This window comes from Equus caballus, chromosome 24 (genome assembly GCF_041296265.1).
Source record: "Equus caballus isolate H_3958 breed thoroughbred chromosome 24, TB-T2T, whole genome shotgun sequence".
NCBI classification, from domain to species: domain Eukaryota; kingdom Metazoa; phylum Chordata; class Mammalia; order Perissodactyla; family Equidae; genus Equus; species Equus caballus.
In genome coordinates, this window is record NC_091707.1 from 32,241,771 (window position 1) to 32,253,007 (window position 11,237).

Sequence of the window (11,237 nt, forward strand, 5' to 3'; positions counted from 1 at the left end):
TCCAGTCAGATGGCAAAGACTGTGTCTGAGGCTATGGAGGAGGAAGGATCGGAGGTGGACAGGTTTTGCTAGGCCTACAAGTCAGACACTGAGGACCAATTACCCTCTACAGTGCTCTCATCACTCCCTGAGTTGTTCTCTTTTTTAAAACTTTTTATTTTGAAATTATTTTAGACTTACAGAAATGTTGCAACAATAGTACAGGGTTCCCTTTGCCCTTCATCTGGCTACCCCTAATGCTAACACCTTACAAAACCATAGCGCAAATATCAGAATCAGGAAATTAACACTCATATAATACTACCAACCATGCGAGTATCATTGGACCTAAGCAATTGCTACTTGGAGAAAGGACTTACTCAAAAGGGTGGTATATTGGCTGCTAAAAATGGAAACATGTAGAGCTGTCTTGTCCCAACAAAACTGTAAAGATGAAATAGTACCAGGCCCAGGACCACAGGTGAGACGGGAGTTATTGGGAGTCTGTCCCCACCTCCAGCTTTCCCCTTTAGCTCTCAGTTGGGTTATCTGAAAAGCACATGGAGCGCAGATGTTACTGAAGATTACAGAGAACTAGCTGACCTTGTGCTAACTGTGGCTGCCAGTGTTCCTCTGTAGGAAGATCTTTCTAAATCACCCCTGACTGGCATCCTTTTATCGATCTTACTAGGGCATTGCTTTCAATCCCAGTACATTTTCGACATCAACAGCAGTTTGCTGTCACTTGGCAGCGAGTGGTTTCCAGTCTTGCCTCCGAGATCTTTCAGTTCTCTAACATTTGTCATCTTCTGTTAGGGTGGGAATTAAACAGACGTCCTAAACCTGATTTAGATATTGAAAGTACTCCTTAGGTTGATGGCCTACTGATCAGAGGGGACTCTGAAGCAATCATTTCTGAAGCTCAGCCTTTCCATATTGAATTTATATTGAAAGGCAGTGTGCTATTAAGCATGGCAAAGTTCAGGAGCCCTTGCTCAGATAGAAGCCTTTCTGGAAGTGTCATTGCCCGGGGAAACCAGAGGAATTGTACAGGCAAAGGCTTTTGTCCATCCATGAAGTCGCTCCCCCTAAACAGAGACACAGGAATTAATTTTTATGTGTAATACTGGAGATGTCATGTATCTGGGTGTTAAGTGACAGCCACTTCAGTCAGTCACCAGACAAGCACTGGAATGTCTCTGAGGCCACTCCCCTCCCTCGAGGGCAAAGTCTGTTCTTCTAGCAGCTGATGAAGGTACTGGTCACTCCATGAAGGCCACCGCTCCTTGCAGGCACCCCTCTCCCTGAGCCTACAGGCCTAAGGTTCTGCAGCAAGCCTTGTTGCTTTTTCCTTTTTTAACCCCGCCCATGCCTTGGCTAACAGTCCCTCATGAAACTCTCTTCAAATTACCCAGTGTAAAAGTGCCACTTATTTCCTGACAGAACTCTCCTATAACTCAACACGGACACTGTTTTGACCAGATTTATTAGTTTAGGACCAAAACTCTGAGCACCTGCTATAGGTGTATCAGCGTGGTGTGTTTCCATATGTTAGCCCGTGTGACACCACAATAAGCCTTTCACATGTAAGGAAACTGGGTTCAGAGTCCTCCTTATGTACAGTGCCAAGGATCACCACGCTATTAAGGAGCAGGGTCAGACTGGAACCTGCTAGGTCTCCCATAAACATCTACAGGTTCCCCCCACTATCCAGAAGTAGAGCGTTCCTGTGAAACCTTTCCTAAGCCAAAATGGTGTAAAGCAAAGAACTAATTACCATTAATTCATATGGGAATAACTTTTGAGCATTTCCACACCCCAAAAAATAATCTACCAAATCATACCAAATAACACTAACGTAGAGTAAGAGCAGAAATGACATGATAAGGACACAGCCTATATACGGTGGAAATCAAGCAGTGTAGACTCACTGGCATCGAGAAGATAGCACACTGCAAGGCTGAGAGGTGGTGGTGACGCAGAGGGCATGTTGGGCCGAGGTGTCCCAAGGTGGGCTGGTGGGAGGGGCAGGGGTGTAGGAGAGAGGAAGAGGGTCATCTACTAACGTCCCATCACTGTCTGAATCCATCAGGGCAGGCAGGTCCCTAACGTCTACACCCTCTTCTGTGTCTGCCTGCTTTGCTGTCGCAGGTCGGTGGAGGTTCATCTTCTGCTGTGACTTTTGAGGAAGGCTTGAAATAGGACAGATGGTCGACTCCTCAGAGTCTGTACGGGCTCACTGGAAGACAAACGCTGGACGCTATTTTCACTTGGTGCCTTTTTTCGTAAAGGCAAAAGTCCTCTTCGGATTCCACTGCCTTAGCGAAAGCAGGTACTAATGTAGATCTTTCCTACAAGGTAAGTGGCCCTCAAGCGACACTCCCGGTAGCGGGAGAAACCTGTACTTGCTTGGAAGACATTCTAGGGACCCTGGGCTCTCAGAAAAAGGCTTGTTAAAGGACTGAGTGGTAAGGGAGGGATTAGGACTACGTTTTTCCACTGATCACCCGAATTACAACTACCTGGGATGATTTCTATAACTCGCTTCTTGGAACTGCCAGTATTTTTCCGAACCCATTAGCTCTCAGCAGTCGCTGTACCTCTGTTTTGACCCTCTTGCACATTGGATTGCAGGATTAGTAATTAACTCTGATCTTGGCAGACACTTCCTCCCACTCAGTCGCGAGGGGATTGGCCCCCACTCTAGGCGATCTCACGGAGCAGCTTAGAGAGTGTCCCCTGCCGGCCCAAAGGGAGTAAGGACAAAGGTTCCAACTGCGCCTGCTTCCCAGCGGGGTGGAGAGCAGCCCCGCCAACCCGTGACTCCGCCGAGCCAGGCCGCCCCTTTCCGGCGCAGATCCGCATGGCGGCGACGGTGACCGTGGAGCCCGCGGGCCGCTGCCTCTGGGACGAGCCCGTGCGCATCGCCGTGCGCGGCCTGGCCCCGGGGCAGCCGGTCACGCTGCGCGCGTCCCTGCGCGACGAGAAGGGCGCGCTCTTCCGGGCCCACGCGCGCTACCGCGCCGACGCCACGGGCCAGCTGGACCTGGAGCGCGCGCCCGCGCTGGGCGGCAGCTTCGCGGGGCTCGAGCCCATGGGGCTCCTCTGGGCCCTGGAGCCCGAGAAGCCCCTGCTGCGGCTGGTGAAGCGGGACGTGCAGACGCCGTTCGCCGTGCAGCTGGAGGTGCTCGACGGCCACGAGCCCGAGGCCGGGCGGCTGCTGGGCCGGGCGGTGCACGAGCGCGCCTTCCTGGGGCCCGGGGTGCGGCGGAAGCCGGTGCGCGCGGGCCGGGTGCGCGCCACGCTCTTCCTGCCGCCAGGTGAGCCCCCCGCTTCCCTATTCTATCAGCCAGTCTTTCTCCTGTTTCCTTGGCTTCTACCGAGAGGAAGGAGGTGGCTCCAACATTCTGGAGGTCCCTGGGGCCTTACACGGTCAAGGCCACAGGCGTGAAATGCAGGCCGGCTGGGGAGATGGTCTGCTGATCCAAAACAGAGAGGCCAGTTAAAAAGCATCCTAGGGGATCAGATCGGTGACCTAGTGGTTAAGTGGATCCACTCTGCGGGGCGGCCCGGGGTCGCGAGTTTGGATCCAGGGTGGACCTACACACCGCTCGTCAAACCATGCTGTGGCGGCATCCCAAATACAAAATAGAGAAAGATCGGCACACAGATGTCATCTCAGGGACAATCTGCCTCACACATAAAAAAAGAAAACATCCTAAGGGAAGAGAAAAGACCGTTGTAATTTAAAAAAGGAAACATGCGAAGGCAGGGAAAAAGTTCTAAGTTTTTAAAGAAACTTTTTTTGGGTAGTTTTTTATTGTTTTTTAAGTTTCTGTGTTTTCCAACTTTACTTCTAACTCCCACAGATATTAGATTTAAGAAAATCAGCATGAGGGGCCGGCTCCGTGGCCGAGTGGTTAAGTTTGCACGGTGCGCTGCAGCGGCCCAGGGTTCAGATCCTGGGCGCGGACATGGCATCGCTCGTCAGGCCACCTTGAGGCGGTATTCCACATTCCATAACTAGAAGGACGTGCAACTAAGATATACAACTGTGTATAGGGGCCGTTTGGGGAGATAAAGCAGGAAAAAAAAAAAAGGAAGATTGGCAACAGTTGTTAGCTCTGGTGCCAATCTTTAAAAAAAAAAAAAGAAACAGAAAAAGAAAATCAGCATGAGGGAGAACGGCCTCTTCCTATCAACCGGAAATCTGAAGTTCCTGGATAATTTTACCATTACATAAAAAGCAAGTGGCCAATGAATAAAAAAGATGTGTATCCTCGTTAGGAATCAGGGAAATGCAAAATAAAACTACTAAATACATTTCATACCCTCACAATTTGCCAAAATTTAGAAGTCTAACCTTACCAATTGCTGACAAGTATGTGGAGCAAAAGGAACTCGCATACACTGCTAAAGGGAATATAGTCATTCATCTCCTCCTGGAAACAATTTGTTTTGGTCTAGAAACTTGACTAGGTCATTCTGCTCCTGGCACATGTGCACCAAGAGGTATTGTGTGTAAGAGCAAAACCAACTGGAAATAGCCCGAATGTCCATCAACAGCAGAACTGATGACTCCACGGAGGTACGTTTACGGCACAGGTGACTGAACGGCAGCTGCAAGTCACCATGGACGATTCTCAAAACAGTGTGAAATGAAACAAATCCCAGAAGAACACATTCAATCTCATTCCAGCTACATAAAATTCAAAAAATAGGCAAAATAAGCAAAATACTAAGGTACACATAGAAGGGGTAATCCTGTGAAGGAAATCAGGAGAATGATGAAATCCAGGAGAGGGGACAGGGAGGGAAGGGGCCCAGGGACTCAGGGGGCTTCAGGGGTTAGTACTGAGTGACTTCTGAAAGTGTTGGGTCGAAAGGGTTTGCTTTAGTGTTATTCTTTAAGTGTGGCATGTTAAATACAAACTTTGATGTAAATGGTGAAAATAGCCAATAGGTAGAGTCATACAGAATATGTAGCCTTTTGAGTCTAGCTTAATGCCTTTGAGATTCATTCCTGTTGCTCCAAGTATCAATAGTTCCTTCTTGCTTCTTAGTGGGACCCCCTTATATGGATGTACAGTTTGTTGATTTATTCACCATTTGAAGGACATTTGGGTTTCAAGTCCTTGGAGATGATGAGTAAAGTCACTACAAACACTTGCATACACCTTGTTTGTGAACACTAGTTTTCGCTTGTCTTGGATGGATACCTGGCAGTGAGGCTGCTGGGGCCTATGGTAAGTATATGTTTCACTATATCAGAAATGGCCAAGTCTTTCCCAAAGTGGCTGTATCATTTTGCATTCCCACCAGCAGTGTATGAGGGTTCCAGTTGCTCCACATCCTCCTGGCATTTGGCATTCTCACTTTGGGAGGGGGGACAATGATTAGCTGTTTTCGTTGTCTGTATGTAAATTACTTTTAATCAGAAAGTAATACATGTTCCTTGTAAAGAAGTGTGGGGCTCTGAGGCTCAGGGTGTAGAGGGGAACATGGATTCAGCCTCTGCCGCTGTCTGGACCTTCGAAGTCCAGAGGTCTTCCAGCATTTCTGATTGTCAACAGAAAACTTTGACATCACCAGGTGGGCAACAGATGGCTTTTGATACCACTGCAAAGAGTTTCAGAAAAAGTTCGTTTTTGTGTTTTGTTTCTTCCACAGAACCTGGGCCCTTTCCTGGGATTGTGGACGTTTTTGGAGCTGGAGGTGGCCTTCTGGAATATCGAGCTAGTCTGCTGGCTGGGAAGGGTTTTGCTGTGATGGCTCTGGCCTATTACAACTATGACGACCTCCCCAAGAGCATGGAGAGCCTCCACCTGGAGTACTTTGAGGAAGCTGTGAACTGCCTGCTTAGTCACCCTCAGGTTGGAACTTCTCTAGGAAGTGTGTTAGAGTACCCGGTTCAAGTGTGTGTGTGAACAACCCTCTCTTCCCGGTGCCCCCTCTGAGAGAACAGTAGTAAGTTTTAAAGAAAGCACCTGGTGGCCACAGAACCTGGGAACTAGGAGATGTTTTGAGGGTTCTAGGCTCAGGGTAGCAGAGGATCAGAAGAAAAGCCCTGCCTATTTTCCACTTCAGTCAGAGCTGACGGTGTCTGGAAGCTTTGGAGCTCTTAGAAAAGGTGACAGGGCGTCGTGGGGCCAGCATAAGATGTAGATAGACAAAAGTTAAATTTGAGTTCTGATTTCACCAATTACTAGCTCTGTGACCTTGGGGCCTGTTTGAAATGGGAACAATTGGGATGAAAATAATATCACTTAATTCCTTGTACTTTTATGAGGAATAGGTGGTTGAATACAGTTAAGGATGCTACTGTAGAAGCCACGAGAAAAGAAAGACTGCTGTTGAGAGGTTAATTAAATGGCCATTGGTAATACAAGATTTTGATAAATGTGACAAGAGCAGTCCTTGTTGCATGTTGCAAACCCAGATTACCTTGGAGGGGATTAAGTAGAGAATGGAAGACAAGAAAGAGAAGAGCTGCAGACAATTTCTCCCACAAACTCTACTGTGAAGAGAGTAGAAAACTAGGGCAGAGTGGATGTGGGGTCCAGGGACTGTTATGAAAACGGAAGAGGTACTAGACCCGGAAGTGCACGGATGGGAATGAGCCGGTAGAGAAGAAAGTTATGAAGGGGAGAGAGGGAGAGAGAGAGAGGGAGCATTTGCAGGAGCAAGGTCCTGGAGAATCCGAGTGGATGGGATCCCAAGCCGAGCAGAGGAGTGGCCTTTGATGAGAACAGAGGGACTCCTTTGGAACCAGGAGGGAAGGCAGAGAACTTGATTCATGTGGAGCTCAGTAGAGCTGGCAGGGGAAAGGAGGAGGAGTTCCTCCAGGATAGCTTCTGTCTTCTCCATGGAGGATGGAGAGCTGAAAGTGAGGGTGAACAGAGCTGAAGGCACTTCAGGAGGTAGGAGAAGGTGTGGAATGGTCTTTTGGAGACAAGGAGAGCAAACAACAGTGAAGTGTGGTTGGGTCCATGGGCAATATGGATAGTAATTTGAAATTTGTGGTCATGAAATGAAAGTAAGAGCTGTCGGCACAAATGTGTATTTTTTTCTCTAGCAATGTTTATTTGCATAAATGCAGGTTTAGAGGAAGTGATCAGGTGGATTTAGCCAAGGCTAGCCCTTTTCCAGGCTAGTATGCCCAAAGGAAGAGAAGTATTCAAGGAGTTTAGAGTGCTTGCAAGGGAGTGCTAATAACAATGAGGCTTGACATCTAAGCTGGATGAGGTGGGAAGTGAGAACATGACAAAGGTATTGATAGTGAAAATAGCGGTAGTCAAAGTTTCAAGGAGGTGTTAATGGGCAGTCTAGCATGGCTAATCTGGAATTATTTAAGATGGTGGTCAGAGAGTAGAATGCTTAAGCTGAGATTCTGGAGATGATGTACTCACTGATGATCACTGGGTTTAGGTTATGCCAATGGGAGTGGGTGGCTGAGGTGGGCTAGATAAAAAGATGATTAGGGGTCAGGGAACTGAGAGGCCAAAGTACTTAGTAGATCTTCCACATAGTTGTTGAATTCACCAGGAACGGTGATGGAGAAATTGTGGAAAGGAAGACAGGAAGGATGAGTAAATATCCCAAGGTTGCAAACTTTGTAAATGGTAGAGCCCAGATTCAGGCTCAGTTCCACGTGACCTCTAATTCCAGGCACTACTCCTCACACTGCCCTGATCATGGACTCATTCTCCCTTTTCCTCTGTCCTTTTCTCAGGTAAAGGGTCCAGGAGTTGGGCTGCTTGGCATTTCCAAGGGGGGCGATCTCTGCCTCTCCATGGCCTCCTTCCTGAAGGGCATCACTGCCACCGTCATAATCAATGGCTCTGTGGCCAATGTTGGTGGAGCCTTGCACTACAAGGGGGAGACTCTGCCCCCTGTAAGTTCCAACCTAAATCGTATCAGGGTGACCAGTGAGGGCTTTGCAGACATTTTGGATGTCCTCAACAGCCCTTTGGAAGGACCCGACCAGAAGAGCTTCATTCCTGTGGAAAGGGCTGAGAGTGCCTTCCTGTTCCTTGTAGGTCAGGATGACCACAACTGGAAGAGTGAATTCTATGCCAGTGAGGCCTCTAAACGCTTACAGGCGCATGGTAAGGAGAGGCCGCAGATCATCTGTTACCCAGGGGCGGGGCACTACATAGAGCCTCCTTACTTCCCCATGTGCCCGGCTTCCATGCACACCTTGGTGGGCCGTCCTGTCATCTGGGGAGGGGAGCCCAGGGCTCATGCCATGGCCCAGGTGGATGCTTGGAAGCAGCTGCAGGCTTTCTTCCACAAACACTTGGGTGGGGTAAAGGGAACAATTCCAGCAAAACTGTAATCTTTTATTTCATTCTACGGCGTCTCTGATGCTAATTGATCCTCGGAAGAGCTGCACAATTGGTGTGTATGTATAGTTTTCTTCTTCTTAATAATGACTTAGAGTTTTTCTCCCATCACTGTTAAAACAAACTGACCAGTGAAGTTTCAAGATTTTTATAAACTACATACCTGTTCAGTTGTTTGGGAAGAGAGTGATTCTGAGAAACTACAACAGATGGAAAAAGCATTTCTTTTAGTATCTCACAGCACACAACTGACAAGGCTTTAGCTGTGAAAAGAAAAGTGAGTAACACTGGTTAACAGTGCCTGGTACATTATTGGTGCTCAGTAATTATGTTTTTAATTATTATTTGTTTAATTAATTTAATTAGATTAATAAATACATGATTACTTACTGTTCAAGAAAAGCATTATAGGGGCCAGCCCCGTGGCCGAGTGGTTAAGTTTGCATGTTCCGCTTTGGTGGCCCAGGGTTTCACCAGTCTGGATCCTGGGCGCGGACGTGGCACTGCTCATCAGGCCACGTTGAGGTGGTGTCCCACGTCCCACAACTAGAAGGACCCACAACTAAAATATACAACTATGTACTTGGGGGATTTGGGGAGAAAAAGCAGAAAGAAAAAAAAAAGATTGGCAACAGTTGTTAGCTCAGGTGCCAATCTTTAAAAAAGAAAAAAAGAAAAGCATTGGGGCTGGCCCGGTGGTGCAGCGGTTAAGTTGGCACGTTCCACATCTCAGCAGCCTGGGGTTCGCCGGTTTGGATCCCAGGTGCGGACATGGCACTGCTTGGCACGCCATGCTGTGGTAGCCGTCCCACATATAAAGTAGAGGAAGATGGGCACAGATGTTAGCTCAGGGCCAGGCTTCCTCAGCAAAAAGAGGAGGACTGGCAGTAGTTAGCTCAGGGCTAATCTTCCTCGAAAAAAAAAAAAAGAGAGAGAGAATAATAAAAAAAAAAGAAAAGCATTATATATTAGTATACTCAGATTTGAGTTTCTCCTTTATGAATCTAAATTACAAATCTTAGCTGTAAATTGATTACTACTAGATGTAAAACTACTAAAAATTTTAAATTCAAATACCTTTTTTAGTTCTTTGATAGTTTCTTGGATGAATAATGATTGTCCTAGTGCAAATAAATTTTAAGTTACATTCCTGTTTACACATATGGACCTTTATGATTTAGTTGTTTCCAAAGCTGGTAAAACATTATTTAGATGAATTACATAAGTGATTTTAAAAGTGATTAATGTGAAAATAAATGATTTAATATTTACATCACTTGATGAAAATCATTCCACAATAAGCTTATTAAACTTTTCTTAAAGCTTAATGTATTTAAAGTAAAAAATGCCTCAATTTATGATTATGGTGTTCTGTTTCTTCAATTTTCTTTTTTAATAAAGCAGTTCCTGATATTTTCTTTTCCTGAAACTCAAAAACAGTAAGTGCTCCTTCTGTTTTGTCAGCTTTTTCTCCTATACCACCGTGTGCTCGGCATTTAATCCTAATCTGTGAAGCAGGTGTCATCTTCAGTTTCCAGATGAGGAAACCGAGTCTCACAGACGTTCTTTGCATAGTTAATGTAGAGCTGGGCTCAGTATCCCCAAATGCAGATCCTTCTCCCTTTGTTAAGCTGCTTCCCTCATCGCTGTGGTTCTTCATTTTCTTTGGCACAGAGCCATTTATCCGTCGATTTGCCTCCTCTCATCCACCCAGTAGCATGCACATCTGTGTGTGTTCACATCCACACACACAGGGTTGTGTAACTTCAGGTGCATCGTCAGGAATTCCCTTAAGGCCCATCCCTGCGCTCTGCAGGAGAACAGCCCCAGCCGCATGGAAAGGAAATGGCTCTTCTTTCTCCTCTACAAGTTTTCAGTGGAATTCCTGGATTTGCAGTGCAGGGGTGGGGGTTTCTTCAGGGTCCTAGATGTTAAAAATACATTTAAGGGTAGGTCTGGGGGCCGGCCCCATGGCTGAGTGGTTAAGTTCGCGCGCTCTGCTGCAGCGGCCCAGGGTTTCGTCAGTTCTGATCCTGAGCGCGGACATGGCACCACTCATCAGGCCATGCTGAGGTGGCATCCCATATAGCACAACCAGAGGCACTCACAACTAGAATATGCAACTATGTGCTGGGGGGCTTTGGGGAGAAGAAGGGGAAAAAAGCTACATCTGGAACCATGTTTAAGCCCTAGCCTTGATGTGGCAGTATGGTTTCGGAAGAGCTGACAGCCGACTCAAAAATGCCTACACCCCTTCCCTTGATTGTTAACCATGTGTAAGTGATTTGCCCGTCCTCATTTCATCCTTCCTCTATTTCTTCTTTCCACTACTGCCTATAAACAAGATAGTCCAAGACACGTCAAGGAATCTCCCTGTTTATCAGACTGTCAGGCTTCTCTAGGGATTCTGGGGTTGCTCATGAGGGATCAAAAGCAGAAGCAGCAGAGCTTTGGGGGCCTATTAATGACCAAGTCAAATTGTAGACCATATATTTCAAGAGACACAAAGATGATTTTCTCTTTAAATGCTTTTGGGTAGGCGGTGATAAGAAAAGGCAGAATAGAGATGCCATAGGGCGGTGTTATGGAGCGAGGAGTGAAACTACATACTATTGAGGTGAAGATTGGAAAAGAATTCAGAGAAATAGTGGCATTTGATATAGATCTTAAAGAACAGATAGGACTTTCTGAATCTCAGATAATAAAAATATCCAGGAAATCTGGACAATAATTTGAGAGTATCAGTGTTTGGGTTTTCTCATAAGTAGACTATAAAACATTTTTGAAGGAGAATAAAGAAAACTTAAATAAATGGAAAGACATCCCCTTTCATAGATAAAAAGACTTAACATTGAGTCTTAACTGACTTAGTTAAGTTAGTTTACCTTAAGATGGTGATAGTCCCTGTGAGGG

General features: G+C 46.5%; 1 protein-coding gene across 2 annotated transcripts; it reads left to right on the forward strand.

Annotated features, from left to right (window-relative positions):
* The first annotated feature begins 2,655 nt into the window (after nt 1–2,655).
* Nucleotides 2,656–9,761, forward strand: LOC100055927 (acyl-coenzyme A thioesterase 1). 2 transcript variants are annotated; one of them, XM_070250098.1, is made up of 4 exons: nt 2,656–3,299; nt 5,650–5,852; nt 7,712–7,873; nt 8,019–9,761. In XM_070250098.1, exons 1-4 carry the CDS (start codon nt 2,843–2,845, stop codon nt 8,136–8,138), a joined length of 942 nt encoding a protein of 313 aa, XP_070106199.1. In that variant the 5' UTR covers nt 2,656–2,842; the 3' UTR covers nt 8,139–9,761. The 2 variants fall into 2 exon arrangements, with proteins under 2 accessions (XP_070106199.1, XP_070106198.1); XM_070250097.1 differs by having other exon boundaries at nt 7,712–9,761.
* The last annotated feature ends 1,476 nt before the right edge of the window (nt 9,762–11,237 follow it).

Coding starts and splice junctions, on each gene's coding strand:
- LOC100055927 (XM_070250097.1), top strand. CDS start 2,843: ATGGCGGCGACGGTGACCGTGGAGCCCGCGGGCCGCTGCCTCTGGGAC. Junction 3,300..5,649: donor CACGCTCTTCCTGCCGCCAG/GTGAGCCCCCCG, acceptor TTTCTTCCACAG/AACCTGGGCCCTTTCCTGGG. Junction 5,853..7,711: donor GCCTGCTTAGTCACCCTCAG/GTTGGAACTTCT, acceptor TCCTTTTCTCAG/GTAAAGGGTCCAGGAGTTGG.